The sequence below is a fragment of the Monodelphis domestica genome, chromosome 1 (assembly GCF_027887165.1).
Source record: "Monodelphis domestica isolate mMonDom1 chromosome 1, mMonDom1.pri, whole genome shotgun sequence".
NCBI classification, from domain to species: Eukaryota; Metazoa; Chordata; class Mammalia; order Didelphimorphia; family Didelphidae; genus Monodelphis; species Monodelphis domestica.
Genome location: NC_077227.1, coordinates 159849581 through 159867931, shown reverse-complemented (window position 1 = coordinate 159867931; position 18351 = coordinate 159849581). Strand labels below are relative to the sequence as shown.

General features: G+C 42.1%; 1 protein-coding gene and 1 long non-coding RNA gene across 2 annotated transcripts in view; one reads left to right on the top strand and one right to left on the bottom strand.

The window, feature by feature from the left end:
• Positions 1-5061, bottom strand: part of LOC103095150 (uncharacterized) — a 44566-nt gene extending 39505 nt beyond the window's left edge. The window contains exons 1-2 of the long non-coding RNA XR_008914404.1: positions 4950-5061; positions 2217-2386 (exon numbers count right to left, since the gene is read on the bottom strand). This is a non-coding gene — a long non-coding RNA (uncharacterized LOC103095150). The remainder of the gene's footprint in view (positions 1-2216; positions 2387-4949) is intronic.
• Positions 1-18351, top strand: part of ITGA11 (integrin subunit alpha 11) — a 229054-nt gene that overhangs the window by 189480 nt on the left and 21223 nt on the right. Inside the window, exons 19-24 of the mRNA XM_007479623.3 lie at positions 1092-1177; positions 2266-2473; positions 7150-7248; positions 9938-10014; positions 16081-16170; positions 17379-17469. Of these exons, the coding sequence (XP_007479685.1) occupies positions 1092-1177; positions 2266-2473; positions 7150-7248; positions 9938-10014; positions 16081-16170; positions 17379-17469 (651 nt within the window). The remainder of the gene's footprint in view (positions 1-1091; positions 1178-2265; positions 2474-7149; positions 7249-9937; positions 10015-16080; positions 16171-17378; positions 17470-18351) is intronic.

Below are 18351 nucleotides of genomic sequence, written 5' to 3'. Positions count from 1 at the left end.
ACCCTGAGCTATCAGATAAAAATTAGCATTTCTGTTACCTCAACTACACTCTAGCACTTTCCCCCTCCCCTTCTGGGATGCTGCTGCTTCTACCATTTTCTACCAGATTTCCAGGCCTGGTCATAGTTTTGAGTAAATGAAGAATAAAAAGACTTTGAAGGAAGGCCTGAGGGACTATTTCAGGAGTGATCTATACAGATATTCATGGGAGTGCCCCCACCACCACCTCCAAAGTCCAGTGCATGAACTTTGTCATAGCTCTTAGGCCTCTTAGAGTTTTTATTCTTAGCCATGTTCCAAAGAGTTACACAGTTTAGTCATTTCAGTTGTGTCTGATGAGTTTCTTGACCCCATTTAGGGTTTTCTTGGCAGAGATCCTGGAGTGATTTGCCATTCCCCTCTCAAGCTCATTTTTTTCAGATGAGCAAACTGAGGCAAACAGGATTAAGTGTCTTGCCCAGGGTCACACAGCTAGGCAATATCTGAGGTCCATTTGTACCCAGGGCCTTCCATCTACTGGCCTGACTCCTAGCTGCCCCAAATGATTACTTTATTGTTATGAATGATTACTATAAATGATTACTTAGAGCGAATGATCACTTTATTATTATGGTGGTTGTTGCTGCTGTTATTTTTGTTATTTTAATACCACTTAAGTACAAAGTAGAGTGAACTAAACCGTACAATTCATAATCTCGATTTCTTAAAGAAGTTAAGGTTTGAACCATGTTTTTGAAAGAGATAGGATAGCTCCTTCAAGCAAAGGTCTGGGCAAAGGCATGATGGTAGGAAGAAGCAAAGGGTATCTGAGAGGCAAGCAGCAGATTAACCAAAAGCATGTCAAGTAGTACTGAGAGAGGAAATTTGTTTATTGGGGGGGGGGGGACACAGAGAGATGGAAGGAGGAGGGGAAGAGGGACAGAGACAGAGACAGAGTCAAAGTCAAAGGCAAAGACTGGAATTGGTGAAGGAGCCTGATGACCCGGTAAGGAAATCAAATGAATGGAAGTTTGAGTTATGGGCCAGGGATGTTAAAGAAGTGGGGCTGCCCCACTGTTCCCCTATCCAAACATTCTTTCCCTCTGATTCAGGTACCCTTCTGGAATGGGTGCAATGAGGATGAACACTGCGTGCCTGACTTGGTCCTAGATGCCCAGAGTGACATTCCCACTGCCATGTGAGTAGGTCACCAGAGCAGGACTTCCTCCCGCTTCTCTCACAATTTCTGCCAGCAGCTCAGAGTAGCTGTCTCTTCTTCCTAGTAGATAGAGCTTTGTGTCCCCCCTCTTCCTCATCTTCCTCCTCCATTTATTCATCCTTTTGCTCATTCATATATTTGTTCTATTCATCAAATCATTATCGAATGTCTATATTGAGTACCCAGTCATAAGATCATAAATTTTTAGCTGGAAGGGATTTGAGACGGTGAGTTCAAACCACTCATTTTAGGAACAAGGAAGCTGAGGTTCAGAAAGGAAGAGTAATTTGACCAGTCACATAGCTGGTAAGCATCTGAAATTGGTTGCATAGAAACAGTCAAATCTAGCTACAGAGCTGAAACAGTTGCGTTTCCATATTGGTAATTGAGGCTGCTGGGAAGTGTAGTTCTTCTTGTTGGAAGGAGAGATTGAAGAATGGCCAGATGAGGGAGCTTTCACATAGGAGGCCTCCATGTCCAGTATGGTTCTCACCTCTATGGTCCTTCAGTCTCTCCTTCCAAATGGGAAAACTCCACTTCCCAGAAGCTCTTTCTGCCACTATGGGATTATAGGTAAACAATGATACAAGGTAGTATTTGTGTCCAGTGCATGGTATGAACTCCAAATGCTCTAGGAGCTCAGAGAAAGGAGAAATCACCAAAGGTGACTAAAGAAGGCTTCATAGAGGAAGTGGCCATGGGCTGGACCTTGAAGCATGGGCTCTCTCTCTTCTTTCCCTGCTACTTCTTCCTTCTCTCTTCTCTCCCCTTAACAACCAAGGAATTATTCTCACCCACTGGCTCATGGCAGGGTGGATAGAATGGAATACCTCCAACAGAGCTGTGGCCCTCTCCCCCGAAGCTGACTTAGGAGGAGGAACCACACATGTACCCTTGCACCAGGCAGATTTATGAACTCCCAGTCACCCAGGGAGACCCCCTCACAACCCACCACCACTACTAGCCCCTTCAGTCTCCCTCCCCTGTCACTCCCTGAGCTATCATGCCCCACACTCACCCACTCTTCATCCTGGACCCAGCACCCTGATGCTCTGATTTTCTTGCAGGGAGTACTGCATGAGAGTCCTGAGAAAGACGCAGCCAGAGTGCTCGGCCTACACCCTGTCCTTTGATACATCCATTTTCATCATAGAGAGCACACGGCGACGTGTGGCAATAGAGGCCACCCTGGAGAACAGGGGAGAGAATGCATATAGCACAGTTCTAAACATTTCATACTCAAGAAACTTGCAGTTTGCAAGCTTGATTCAGAAGGTAAGACTTTGCCTTGACCTGCCACTAAAGCCCAGAGGTCCACCCTGGGGAAAGATTTAGGATTTACAGGGCCCTACCCTCATCCCAAGGTTATAAGAACATAAATAATATCTGTGTAGTGCTTAAGGATTACAAAGCACTTTATGTATAATCTCATTCTGTGATATATTATCATATATACATATACATATATATATATATATATATATATATATATATATATATATATATATATATATAATTAAGCTATCAGGCTACATGTCTATGGAGAAATCAGTCCTGAAACTGTCCGTGAGTAAGAAGGCCTTCCCAGATTGTTCAGATACCGTTACCCCATCTACATCAATCCCGGGTACCTGTGTAAGGCAGAAAGCAAATAAGGTAGCATCCAGCAGCCCCCTCCCAGCAGCCTGTGAGGCAGACATTCATGCTGGAAAGGTCTTGGGGCCCTGTGAAGAGAGTGCTAGACAGAGAATCAGTCTGGGTTTGAATCCCAGTGTTTCTGCTTACTACCTGAGTGAATTTAGGCAAGGGGCTTAGCCTCTCTGGGCCTCAGTTCCCTAATCTGTAAAATAAAGGGATTGGGTTAGATGACCTATTTTGAGAGCGGAGCCCTCGGCCTCCCAAAGTGGAGGGTGCTCCTGACTCGGTGGAGCGGTCAGGAGAATAAGAGATGAGATGCCTGAGTGCTCAGACCTGTGCTTTGATATCTGGCACTCTATCCATTGCACCACAGCATGCTTTCTCTTCTTTTCCCAGCTCCTAACCTCTCATGGCTTGTCCTTGTGCGCTGATCAGAATTCTGAAGTCTTTCCAAGTTGATTTCTCAATAATGTTGTTATCATTGTATAAACTGCTCTACTTCTACTCACTTCACACTGCCTCAGGTGGTTCAGTATCTTCCCAGCTTCTTCTACAACTGTCCATTTCACCATTTCTTGAGACCTAATACTGTTCCATTCCATTCTTATACCACAATCTGTTTTGCTATCCCCTAAAAAGGAGGTAATATCCCCTTTAGTTTCCTTTTTATGGCTAACACAAGAAGAGCTGCTATAAATACTTTTATGTGAACAGAACAGATGATTCCCTCTTTATCTGATTTCTTTGGAATATAGTTGAGTCAGAGAGGAAATACAGGTTGGTCACCTTGTGAACATAATTCCAAATTGCTTTCTAGAATAACTGGACTGGGGTTGGGGCAGCTAGGTGGCTCAGTGGATGGAGAGCCAGGCCCAGGTCCAAATCTGGCCTCAGACACTTCCTAGTTGTGCGACCCTGGGCAAGTCACTTAACCCCCATTGCCTAGCCCTTACCTCTCTCCTGCCTTGGAACCAATACACAGTATTGACTCTAAGATGGAAGGTAAGGGTTTAAGAAAAAAAAGGAGCAATAGCTGGACTGATTCACAGCCCCACTAATAGTGTACTAATAGACCTGTTTTCCCACAGCCCCTCAATCAGTTATCATTTCTGTCAGTCTAATAAATGTAAGGTAGAACCTCAAAAATGCAATTCATGGTTTTGAATTCAGCACAATGCTTTGAGCTCTGTTTTTTCTTGCCTCTAATCTCGGTCTCCAATCCCTTTCCTCGTACTTGCTGCAAACAGCTGTTAACTACCAGATGGCTGAATGTGGACTTTACTAAAACACCAATAACAAAACCCCAGGTCTGGCTGTCACTGGCCTTGGATCCTTGGCTTCCTATCCAACGGTAGTGGTAGGAATTCAGGGATCCTGAGAGCTGCTGAGTCTGCTGGTGGACAAAGTCTCTGATCTAAAGTCTAGGTTTCAAGTCTCTTCCACATGCAGTGGGAGGGCAGAAGGAAATTACTGGACCGCTCTGGCATCCCAGCCTCCAGGTGTGTGGGAGGGGAGGAAATGTAAATATAAATTGTGTATAAATTGTGTTGGCAACTGGAGATCTAAAGTCATGGAAGGAGGGGAGTGTGACAGACAGAATGACCACAAAAGAGTCAGGGTAGAAAGCAACACCATTCACCATTCCACAGAGTTCAGGGAAGGGGTGTGCCGGTAAATGTTTAATAACCAGCTCTCAAAAAGAAAAACATACACACAACACACTTTTAAATTTAATCTGGACTACATTTTCATCATCCCGCTCTTAAACCTAGACAATCAACAAACAATAAAGCCCTGATTTGTAGCATTTGCTGATTTCTAAGGAATAACCACTCACACCGAAATGTTTACAACCAACTGACTGTTTTGGGCTCACCCCAACAAAAATTTGACTCAGGGTTATATCAAGGGAAAATCCACTTGACTCATTGTGGCCTCTTTTTGATAGCTGGTTGGGGTATGCTAATCTCCCACACTCCATCTTCTCTCCGCCTGGCCCCCCGCCTCTTGAGATCTGGCCCACTGGAGGTCCAGCCTCCAGGAGCTTCCAGTCTTATGGATAAGGCAAAACACACACCAGGTGTGAATATTATCTAAAAAGCAGGTTACGCACCAAGATATACCCGTAGATCCCCACATGCTAAAAGGCATAGATGGGAAGCCCACTTGGAGCCATCAGAACACAACTGGCTGTACTATTTTAGTAAAATTCTTCCATGGAGCCCTCAGCCAATTGCTAGTGACTTCATAATCAGCATGATGACAATAAGACAACGATAACTAACATTTATATAGTACTTTGGGCAGCTCGGTAGCACAGTGGATAAAGTGTCAGGCCTGGGGTCAGGAAGATTCATCTTCTTGGATTTAAATCCTGGCTCAGACATTTACTAGCTGTGTGACCCTGGGAAAGTCATTTAACCCTGTTTTGCCTCAATTCCTCATCTGTAAAATAAGCTGGAAAAGGAAATGACAGTCCATTCTAGATCTCTGCCAAGAAAACCCCACATGGAGTCATGAAGAGTTGAACAGAACTGAAAAGGACTCAACAACATCTAGTACTGGAAGATTTGCAAAGCGCTTTACAAATATCATTTCGTTGTTAATCTTCCTAGTCATTCTGGACCCTAGATGTGATTACTATCCAGTTCTACAGATGAAGAAACTAAAGCAGAGAGCGGCTAAGGGTCCCATGAGCTGAACGTGGGTCTTCCTGATTCCATATCTGGCACTCTATCCACTGCACCACAGCATGCTTTCTCTTCTTCTCCCAGCTCTTACCCCCAGCCTTCGTCCCAGCTGTATAGATTGTGTGGGTCTTCACAGAATGGGAAATTACAAAGCGGCAGCAGAGAAGAGGAAGACGAAGAGGTGTGGGAAGCTGGAAAGTCAGAGCATTGGGAGGCTGGACCTCAGCAGATATTTTAAGTGATAATCTTGAGTATCATAAACTGCCAGGGTTTGTCCTCTCATTCAATCTCCTCACTCTATGGAGGAGGAAACTAAGACAAAGAGTGAAAAAGTCACTTGTCTACACTGCTAGTCAGTGACAGAGCCAGAACTGGAACTCAGACCTCAATTCCCTGGTCAGTCATCCTTCTTCTGAGGCAGCTGGATGGAGCAATGAATAGAGTGCTAAGCCTGGAGTTTGGAAGATAGGAGATCCCACCTCCGACATTGACTAGCTGTATGAACCTGAGCAAATCACAACCTCTATCTGCCTCAGTTTCCTCGGCTATAAAATGGGGGTAGTACTTACTTCAGAGAATTTCTATGAGGATAAATGAAATCTTTTTAAAAACACCTGGTACATAATAGGTTCTTAACATATTTATTCCCTTCCTTCCTGCTGGACCACACATACTAGATGCTTCTTTTTTCCCTTAAACCCTTACCTTCCATCTTAGAATCAATACTGTGTATCAGTTATGAGGCAGAAGAGCAGTAAGGGCTAGGCAATGGGGGTTCAGTGACTTGCCTAGGGTCACACAGCTAGGAAGTGTCAGAGGACAGAGTTGAACCCAGGACCTCCTGTCTCTGGGCCTGGCTGGTTCTCAAGTTTATCTTCAGCAGACGTCAGCCTTCATATCACCTGCCAAAAAATTTGGCACACTCTTGTATTGATCAAGCAGGAGAGAAATTAGCTCACATTTCTAATGAGCTCTCCTGTGACAAGTCCCACCCTTCTTTGCCCTGCCCCAGACAGATCACTATTCCAGCAGGGACCTGGCTAACTGAAAACCCATAAGCTTCATCTTGGCCCAAAATGTTATCATCCTTCCTCAATAAGCACAGAAATGTTTAGAAGGAGCAAGCAAGGAAATGGGTTCCTTCCCCCTCGAATCTTTCTCAATTGAAGATGAAAAGGGATTATAAGCATTACACAAGCCAGGCGAGTAGGAACAAGGAGGCAGGAGAGTGTCCCTTGGACATAATGATCTGGTCAGTTCCAAGCAGATCCTGTCTCCAAATCTTCTGAATTTTTGCTTGTCAATCCGCCTTCTCTTTCTCAAGCTCTCTCCTTGCATGGGTCACATTTTGTTTCTCTCTGTGTCTCCCTTGGCAATCTCCTACATCCTTGAGGATGGCCCTGACCCAGCCAAAATAGAATTAAGCCAGTTGGCTCTCCAGTCCCCCAGAGGTCACAAGCTTCCCTTGCACTTAGATTTCTATATTCTCCACCTCATCCCAGGGACCATTCTGAGGGCCATTTCAGGATTCAGCCCCAGGATGGGAAAAGAAGACTAAGATCAGGGTCTGATTCTTTTCTCCTCAATTATACCCCCATCCCACCCCACCCCCACATACCACAGGATGATTCAGATGGCAGCATTGAGTGCATAAACGAGGAGAGAAGGATCAACAAGAAAGTCTGCAATGTCAGCTACCCATTTTTCAAAGCAAAAGCCAAGGTAAAAAACTTGGGGGCAAGGGGAGAAAGATGGTGGGGAGTTGTGGGGGAGAGTGGACAGTCAAAGGTGTATAAAGAGGGGGTGCTTTTAAAGCTTTTAAATATTTTTCTTATCATTAGATCATGTAAGGACATTTCAAATGACCAAAGTATCTTAGGAGATGTCCTCTTAAGAGCCTGCCTACCAGCCAGTTAGTCCAAAGGCATCTACTATGTGCCAGGAATTGTGCAAATCACTGGAATACCAAAGAAAGAAGACAGTCCCTGTCCCTAATTGGGGACGTAGGGGTGGCTATGTGAAAGAAGAGGAAAAAGAGACATGACAATAATTATGTACAAACAAGATATATACAGGATAAATTGGAAATATTCAACAGAAAAAAGGCTAGTCCCATCCTTGGGAAGGCCAGGACATGAAACAGAGCGGTTTTATGTTCAGGTCACTGCTACTCTGTCCCTCCCCACAAATTGGCAAAAGAACAATCTCCCCCTTAGCACAAGCTTCCTCGTCCTTTGAGGGAAACCCTCTTTTTATCCCTACCTCCAATTTCCCCTGGATGGGTCCTTTCTTTCTTGGCCTAGAAGAAATATACTCACTTTTCCAATCTCAGGACTTATTGACATTGTTCTATGAAAGCAGCAAGACTTGAGGATAAGTCAGCCAAATTCCAGAAAGCCAATAGTAGACTCCATGGTATGAAATCTATTATTCTTAAATCGTCCCCTGTCTCCCAATCCCCTTCCTAAACTTCGCCCTTCCTATGCTCTCACACTTGCCCATGGAAGGAAGACCCTTAGGGAGGCTCATTAACACTTTTAGGCCCCTGGGGGCACCTCCTGGGAAGGGAACAGGATGGACTCAGTGGTAGAACAGAATATTTCATTAACCCAAATGAATGAGCTGTGCATGGAATGAGAAAGAGGGAGAAGAAGGAGGAAGACAACAGCTTGGACTCATAACACTGCTTATAAAACAGAGCCAGGAGAGAAATAAATCACAGCTGTCTGAACTGTATGCATTTAGGAATGAAGAAGAGGGATAAAGGAGGTGGCAAGTTCAGAGGGAGAGAAGCCAGTAGAGGAGAAGGCAGGGCTGGGCTGGCATTTGTCACCCAGACACAGGATCAGGGATAGAGGGCCTAGGGAGTTTTCAATGGAACTATTTTTTAGAAAAATGGAGCTGAGAGCAGAGACCCAGGGTCATAATATCTAGTTCAGTAGTTCCTGTCTTCACCAGATCCTAAAACAGCTGTTTAGTGAGGGGAGGAGGGATAAGAGGAAGATGGAAGGAATTCTCACCAGGTATTTTGAAACCTAGGGCAGCTAGGTGATATAGAGGAGATAGCCAGGCCTGGAGTCGGGAAGTTATTGTTCAGTCTTTTCTACTAAGGTATAGAGTATATACATAGATAAGTATGTACAAATCCTATGCAAAATAAATGCAAAGAAATTGAGGGTTACGAATTAGGAAAGTCTTCTTAGGAAAGGAGGCACCAGAATCAAACCTCGAAGGGAAGTAAGGGTTTCATGGAAGAAAACTTCCTGGTATGGGAAAAGGAATGTGTAAGAGCACAACAGAAGCAGGAGATGGAATGTCAGATCTAGGGTGCAGCGAGGCCAGTTTGGCTAGAATATAGAATAAGTAAGGGGGAGTAATTCATAACAGCCTGGAAAAACAGGAAAGAGAAGGTAAAGGATTTTAAATGCCAAACAAAGGAACTTTTATCCCAGAGACAAAACAGAAGCCACTGAATCTTCTTCAACAAGAAAATGACTCAATTAGACTATTTACAGTTTTTGCTACAGAAGGAAAAGCAAAAGATTGGGACTGAGATTCGGTTCCAGTCCCATCTCCACAATCAACTCCTTGCAATTAACTCAGCGTCAGAGGGTATGGGTGATAATCTCAGTTTGATCATAGGGCACTGATTTAGAAATAGAAAGGTTCCTAAGTCATCCAGCCCAGCTTCCCAATATTATAAAGGAGAAAATATAGACCAAGAAATGTTGGCTTAGCTCAGTCACTCAGAAAATTTGTGAGGCTGTTCAATTACCTCTTGCCTGTGTGGTGATGGAAAAGTCACCTGAGCATCTCAGGCCCTAAATTTCCTTTTCTGTAAAATGAAAAGGGTTGGACTAAATTATCTCTAAAGTCCTTTCCAGGTCTTCATTCCATGATCTATCAGTGACTTGGGGCAAATCACATCACCTTTACAGGCTTCTGTTTCTTCCTCTATAAAATAAGAAAGGGTAGAGTCGATAATATCTTAGGTTTTTCTAGCTCTGAAATCCTATGATCCTCTGATCATTACCATATCCCAACCATTATGAAGCCAAGTTTTCTCCTTATTTCCCTTTGCTCTTAAAAAAAAAAAAAGAGGGAGAACAGTCAAGAAAGCCCCCCTCTCAGTAGCTGTTTTCTTTGGCTCCTAAGAACCCCACTGGCAGCCTCCCAAACTCCCTGTTCATATTTCAGGCCATTATCTCTCCTCATCCAGCACATTCCCAGCCGGCTGGGATGCACTGCTGGGACAGCAGGACAAGGGTTAGTCCCAGCCCCTATCTGAGAGAAAGCTGTGGCTATACAATGGAACCACAGCTCTAGTCTCTTAGATACTAAGTCAAGTGCCTTAGGGATCTCTGGTTTCCTAACAGGCTTGCTCTGAATGGTATTTTTCCTCTTTCTCCAGGGAGCTTTCCGCCTGGATTTCGAGTTCAGCAAGTCGGTTTTTCTTCAGAATATGGAGATCCTCCTGACAGTTGGCAGGTCAGGGAGCCATGCTCTGCTTGCCCCAAGCTCTATCTGCTAACTCCAGATCTCTAAAACTCTGCACATATCTCCCAGATCTCACTCCATATTCCTTGTAGTAGGCATCAGGTACAAATACACACATACACACGAGGTTCATAAGCCCACTCGCTGTTTCTAGAGTACTTGCCTCAAAGAAACTCTTTAGGGAAGATAGTATGAGTACTGCTGGCCTCATTTTTCAGATGAGGAGAATGAGGTTCAGAGAATTTCAGTGATCTTAGGTGACTTAATAAATGGAAGCACTGAAGTCTGAACCTAGATCTCTCCCTTTCTCTGTCTGTCTCTATCTGTCTGTCTGTCTCTGTATCTCTGTCTCTGTCTGTCTGTCTCTCTCTCCTATGTACTGTACTACACAGAACAGAGGCAGCTAGGTGGTACAATGAATAGCACCTAGATGTCAGGAAAACTCATCCTGAGTTCAAATCTGGCCTCAGACACTTATTAGCTGTGTATTGACTGAAAAACAACTGCATAGAACAGACACCACCAGCTCACGAAGACTTGATTGTCGGCTGGAGGAGACAAGACAGACAATGTAATCCCACAAAATTGTACCATGAGAATTACAAAAGGGCCATAGTATTTTGGAAAGTGTTTAACCACCGGCTCTTTGTGTACACTCTTTACGTTTAACCTACATTATTAACATTTCCTCCATTACACTTATAAAACTAGGTAATCAACATAATAATAAATCAAGCTCTGATTTGTAGGTTTGCTTGATTTCCAAAGTGTAAATGCTCAGAATGAAGATTTGACAGTCCACCTCTAGGGAGTTAGTTCACATTGGATATCTCTTCAAAAAGGCTGTTGGGTAACAGATATTATGGGATTATACTAGCTTTAGCCTAAAAAGATAGCCTAGAAGAGTTGAGTTTTGAACCTCAAGACCTCAAGTTCTCCAATACTGAAATTCATGCAACTAACATTTGCATTTTTTAAAAGTCCAATAACCAACATGCAATTAGTGCAACAGGCTTTTCTGCTGTGTCCTATCAGCGTTTTCTTATTATAGCAGGAGCCCGATGTAAAACTGATTGATGACAGTGGGTAAGACTGTGTGTGTATGTGTGTGTGTGTGTGTGTGTGTGTGTGTGTGTGTGTGTGTGTTTCCATGCTATATCCAGCTTTTCCTGGGTGGAGCTGTTTTGGAGGCTATAATCTGACCCTCAGTATGTACACAACGAATGCTTCAACACCTCCCTCCGCTTTCCTCATACTCTTTACAATCTCAGGGTCATCTTCCTCTCTTCCCTTCCCTGAAACAAAACTCACACGGAAATGAGATGATTTACTTCAATGTGTTTCATTAGCTGAATCCCTTTTTCCAACAGCACTTCCTCTCGATTCCTGAAGTCTCGTCCCTCATCAAATCCCCAGTCACCAAACCGTTGAAGGAGATATTTCTTTTTTTTTAATATTTTATTTGATCATTTCCAAGCATTATTCATTAAAGACAAAGATCATTTTCTTTTCCTCCCCCCCTCCCCCCATAGCCGACGCGTGATTCCACTGGGTATCACATGTGTTCTTGATTCGAACCCATTGCCATGTTGTTAATATTTGCATTAGAGTGTTCATTTAGGGTCTCTCCTCTGTCATGTCCCCTCAACCGCTGTAGTCAGGCAGTTGCTTTTCCTCGGTGTTTCTACTCCCACAGTTTGTCCTCTGATTATGAATAGTGTTTTTTCTCCTAGATCCCTGCAGATTGTTCAGAGACATTACACCGCCACTAATGGAGAAGTCCATTACGTTCGATTATACCACAGTGTATTAGTCTCTGTGTACAATGTTCTCCTGATTCTGCTCCTCTCGCTCTGCATCACTTCCTGGAGGTTGTTCCAGTCTCCATGGAACTCCTCCACTTTATTATTCCTTTTAGCACAATAGTATTCCATCACCAACATATACCACAATTTGCTCAGCCATTCCCCAATTGATGGGCATCCCCTCGTTTTCCAGTTTTTGGCCACTACAAAGAGCGCAGCTATGAATATTCTTGTACAAGTCTTTTTCTCCATTGTCTCTTTGGGGTACAGACCCAGCAATGCTATGGCTGGATCAAAGGGCAGACAGTCTTTTGTCGCCCTTTGTGCATAGTTCCAAATTGCCCTCCAGAATGGTTGGATCAGTTCACAACTCCACCAGCAATGAATTAATGTCCCTACTTTGCCACATCCCCTCCAGCATTCATTACTTTCCTTTGCTGTCATGTTAGCCAATCTGCTAGGAGTGAGGTGATACCTCAGAGTTGTTTTAATTTGCATCTCTCTGATTATAAGAGATGTAGAACACTTTTTCATGTGCTTATTAATAGTTTTGATTTCTTTATCTGAGAACTGCCTATCCATGTCCCTTGCCCATTTATCAATTGGAGAATGGCTTGATTTTTTGTACAATTGATTTAGCTCTTTATAAATTTGAGTAATTAAAACTTTGTCAGAGGTTTCTATGAAGATTTTTTCCCAATTTGTTGTTTCCCTTCTGATTTTAGTTACATTGGTTTTGTTTGTACAAAAGCTTTTTAATTTGATGTAGTCAAAATTATTTATTTTACATTTTGTGATTCTTTCTATGTCTTGCTTGGTTTTAAAGTCTTTCCCTTCCCAAAGGTCTGACATGTATACTATTCTGTGTTTACCCAATTTACTTATGGTTTCCTTCTTTATGTTTAAGTCACTCACCCATTTTGAATTTATCTTGGTGTAGGGTGTGCGGTGTTGATCCAGATCTAATCTCTCCCACACTATCTTCCAATTTTCCCAGCAGTTTTTATCGAATATTGGATTTTTGTCCCAAAAGCTGGGATCTTTGGGCTTATCGTATACTGTCTTGCTGAGGTCTCTTGCCCCCAGTCTATTCCACTGATCCTCCTTTCTGTCTCTTAGCCAGTACCAAATTGTTTTGATGACTGCTGCTTTGTAATATAGTTTAAGGTCTGGGACTGAAAGGCCCCCATCATTTGTGGGTTTTTTTTTCATTATTTCCCTGGATATCCTTGATCTTTTGTTATTCCAAATGAACTTTGTTATGGTTTTTTCTAAATCAGTAAAGAAATTTTTTGGGAGTTCCATGGGTATGGCACTAAATAGATAGATAAGTTTGGGTAGGATGGTCATTTTTATTATATTGGCTCGTCCTATCCATGAGCAGTTAATGTTTTTCCAATTGCTCAAGTCTAGTTTTAGTTGTGTGGAGAGTGTTTTGTAGTTGTGTTCATATAGTTCCTGTGTTTGTCTCAGGAGATAGATTCCTAAGTATTTTATTTTGTCTAAGGTGATTTTGAATGGGATTTCTCTTTCTAGTTTTTGCTGCTGAGCTGTTGAAGGAGATATTTCTGAGCAGGGGTATCACTGAAAATACACCCCATGAGGAATTTAGGGTTAGGAATTACCCACTGCAGGGCAGATTATAGAGGGAGAGGGAAGATTTCCTAGCTATGTGAATGCATATAGTGTATACACATGGGAGTGGGCTGATGAACTTTGTGTGTGTGTGTTTGCCTGCCTAACTTTTCCCAAGGTAGCTAACTAGTTGCAAAAACTATAAATCTATCTTAAGTAATAAATTGGCTTTTCTCGTAAAAATAATAGCTAATATTTATATGATATAAATATCTACCAAGTGTTTTATATGGATTATATCTCAAGCAGTAATGCGCCTTACTCCTCTTAAAGGAGAGAAGAAGTCCCTCTGTGCTAGAGATAATTATAAACTGTTGTGATTGTCCTAGAGACTTTCCCACCAATCTGTAATTTAATTTGTAAAATAAAAACAAAATACTCCATGCAGATTTGGTGTCAAAGGTTGAACAACCACATAACAGCATGTTGAGTTCATGTCTGTAGTTAAGACAAATTAATTATTGCATGGAATTTCAACTTGACCCTGAGGCCAAATTATGAATGACTTATGTGTGATTTAAAGCATTCCTGATCATTAGTGGAGAGGAATAGAGAGAAACAGTTTCTTTATGAAAGAAATTCAAATACAAAAGTGAGTTTTTTGCCTCTATGTATACATATCCAAGTTATAGATCAGACACCGTAAAGAAATAAAACTAACCAATTCATTAATTAAATTAAATGACCACCTCTGTACTTCTGTGGCCCTAGCTAATTTTTTTAATTTGGGGTTTATTTAGATTGCTTTGTTGGTTGGTGTTGCATTTTGGGGTTTTCTTGGGGGGAGCAGAACTTACCTTTAATCATTCCCAAGAGAAATTAAATTAACTGTTTGAATTCTTGCAAGGATTTTTGAATTTCATAGTTCAAAGTTTAGTCAAGGGGCAACTAGATGGTGCAGTGGATAGAACACTGGGCTTGGAATCAGGAAGACTCTTGTTCATGAGTTCAAATCCAATCTCAGATCCTTAATAGCTGTGTGACCCTGGGCAAGTCACTTAATTTTGTTTGCCTCAGTTTCCTCATCTGTCAAATGAGCTGAAGAAGGAAATAGAAAACTACTCCAGTACCTCTGCCAAGAAAACCCTGTAGGGGTTAGATATAATTTAATAACTATCTAGCCATCTTTCTGTCTCTACCTATCTATAAATAAAATAAAAAATAAAAAGCTTAGTCAAGTTCTCAGGTCCTGACCCTTGAAATGAAGCTAATGAGTAATTTGCTCTCAAGATAGAAATATGATAATTATGCCAATTCGAGAATTTCAGCAGGGGGTTAGGAGGGTTTCCCTTGCTGTTGACAGGAGCCACTGTTTGTTCTTATATTATGGTCATAATCCATCACTGTAAACCTTTTGGGATACCTCTTCCTAGCATGGCAGTAATCCTGGGCTCTCATAGGCTATGCCAGCACAGTACCAGCCTTGATAATTCCTCTCAACTTGGAATGGCTTTCAGTAAAGACCCACTGATGAACTGATGAATCTGAGGACCAGTTTAGCAAAGTTCAGAGACTTGTGACTCGAAAGCTACGCAACAAGTCATAAATTAGGTTTTTTTTCTTTTTTATTCAGAGATGTTATTTTCCCAATTACATGTAATAACAATTTTCAACACATTTTCCAAAATTATAAGATCCAAATTGTCTCCCTCTCCTTCTTTCCTCCCCCCTCTCAGAGATAGCAAGCAATTTGATTTGGATTAATACATGTTAAATTAGTTGTTGTTGTTGTTGTTGTTGAGTAGTTGTTGTTGGGGAGGGGTGTTTGCTTTTACCACAGTAATTCATGAAACCATCTACTGAGATGTGGAGGAATTTCGAAAGAAGCTCCCATTTCCTTAAGTACTTAAGTAAATGTATGTGATAACAACAACTCCCATTTATATAGCAATCAATGCATTTTTAAAAAAAAACTTTTATGTACCTACATTATCTTATTTGATCCTCAGTGCTAAGTAAGTAGTGTTTGACACATAGTAAGTACTTAGCAAATACATTTTCATTATTCATTGAAACAGTAAGCCTCTGAGATAGGCAAAGCTATAAGTGCTACACTTTCTGATGAGGGTCACTAAAGCTTAGAGGAGTAAAAGAATCCATCTAAACTTGCACCCTTGGTTAGGGGCAGAAGCAAGTCTAGACCCTGGATGTCTCCATGCCTCATCCACTGCTTTGTCTCATTACATTGTGCAGCCTCCATTTGTGTGGCTGCACATGTAGGATGAGATTGAGGGAGGGACTTGGGCTTGGAAAAGTCCCAAAAGGGAACCCAACAGTTTTGAAGAATTAGAGCAGGAGCCAAGAGACATCTGCCCCAACAGGGTGTCCCTCAACAAAGTTCATGAATTCATCATAGCCTGAAAAGTTTGGAAAATATTGATCCAGTGTATTCCCCAAAATAACTAAACCAGCCCATTAAACAGAAGATGGCTCAACCTCCCCAACAACCATTTAAAGTATTTGGCATCTCTGAACATCAGGGAGTTCTTATTTTTGCTGACTTGAATCCCTCCCACTGAAGTGATACCCCCCCGGGTGAACTCAATGCTCAGACTGGCTCTCCAGGTGTGAAGAGGGTGTCAGCTCCTGATTATTGTTTCCTGTCTTCTGATTTCAGTGACAGTGAGGAGAAGGAAAGCACCAAAGAAGATAACTCAGCTCTCCTGAGTTTCCACCTGAAATATGAAGCTGACATTCTTTTCACCAGGTATGAAATCATCCTCCCTGAGACACCCCCACCCAGATCCAAAAGGAGAGCATCATCCCAGCAAGCTCACAATTGTGTCACAGCCTAAAAGAGACTCAGTTACCCCAATGTGATAATGTAGCAGAAGAGGTAAGGGTGAAGGGGGTAAGGCATCCTAACAGGAAAATGAGAGGTCCCTGGCAGGGTCAGAAGTTAGAAACCTCATTTCAGTTTTATAAGACTACTCACTTAAAAAATGAACAATATGGGGTTTTTGCATGTTTTGCATGATAATACATGTATAACATGGATCAAATTGCCTGCCAGCACTGGAGGGGGATGGGAAGGGAGGAAGGGAGATAAGTTCAATCATATAACTTAGGAAAACTTATGTGGAAATTTGTTATTGCATGTAATTGGTAAAAAAAATTTAAAAATTAATTGATTGATTGATTAACCACCTTATAAAAAAAGATGTTAGGAACCCCAAAACTATGTGGTTACTGAACAGAGTACTGAACATGCAGTTTACACCATAGGGATTTGTGGAGAAAGGAAAAGACATGGTCCCCATCCCTGTGGATCTTCTAATTTGAAGACAGAGTCCTTCCCTCCAAGAACTCTCTAAAGCATCAAGGACTCCGATTTCTTTTCTCTCTCTCCCAGATCCTAATCAGTTCCCAATACCTTTTGGAGAAATCTTAGCTAGGTACCAGCCAAAGGGCTCAGACCTCTATATTAGGGTAGAAATAGACATAACATTCATAAGGAGCCCTGAGGAAGGTTTGTCTTCATCTGCCTGTGTCTGATTGTCTTTTGAAGCACTTAGATAATTCACATTTTTATGGCAATTAAAGCACTTTTAAAAAAGAATTTTCAGGTACAAAAGTTATTGCTAAGCCTTTTAGTTTGGGGTTTATTTGGATTGCTCTGTTGATTGGTGTTGTGTTTAGGGATTTTTTTTGGGAAGGGGGGATACATACCTTTATTTATTCCCAAGAAAGTCTGTCTATCTATTTGTCCATCTGTCTGTCTCTGTCTCTGTGTGTGTCTCTGTCTCTGTCTCTGTCTCTGTCTCTGTCTCTGTCTCTGTCTCTCTCTCTCTCTCTCTCTCTCTCACACACACACACACACACACACACACACACACACACACACACACACACACGTCATATGCCGGAATGGCCTGATTTGAAGTATTCTAACAATTCTATCCAACTTCCCTATAGAAGTTCCAGCATGAGCCGCTATGAGGTCAAGTCCAACAGCTCCTTGGAGGGTTACAACAGCATTGGCCCTCCTTTCCATTGCACGTTTACGGTAAGACAGGGGTAGAGGAAAAGATGAAGGCTGTAAGGCTGGCGTGCTATCCCCAGACGATGCTGTCCTGGTCCAGTCGCCTGGGATTCAGTAAATCAGTGTTCTAACCCTGCTGCAGATGTGTGACTTTGAGTAGGTTACCTCAGGTTACCTCGGTGACTCTTAATTTCCCCAGAATAGAAAGATTTATTACTGTCCTGCCAATTGTGAAGTCCTGGTACAAAGAAATAATATTTGTGAAATTACTTTGAAAAAACACAAAATGCTACCCCAAAATAATGCCTAATGACACATCTTAATGATCCAGATAGAAACACTACCATTTGGCTAAGGACACTCACAGCTCATAGACTTCAGACCTAGAAGTAACCTCAAAAATCGTTTAGTCCATCCCCTTCGTTTTATAGGTCTGAAGACCCCAGGATCGTTTTAGAAGCCTCTAAGACCAGCAGCATCTAGGCACAGTGAATAGAATTTCTGGTCTGGAGTTAGGGAGATTCCTCTTCCTGGGTTCAAAGACCCCAGATACTAACTATGTGACCCTGGGAAAGTCATTTAATTCTCTTTTCCTCAGTTTCCTCATCTGTAAAATGAATTGGAACAGGAAATGACACCCCACTCTTTGGCAAAAAAAAAAAATTAAAGACTGAAAAACAAAAACACAGCAACAAAAAAGACCCCAACCAGTAACCTATTGATAAGGATAAGTACTGATATTTGCATAGCCCTTTAAAGATGGCCAAGCACTGCCTACTCAAGAATGGGGGAGAGGCAGGAGAGAGGGAGAGAATTTGGTACTCAAAATGTTTTAAATGAATATTAACAGAGGCATCTAGGTGTCTCAAGGGATGGAGAACCAGACCTAGAGATAAGAGGCCCTGA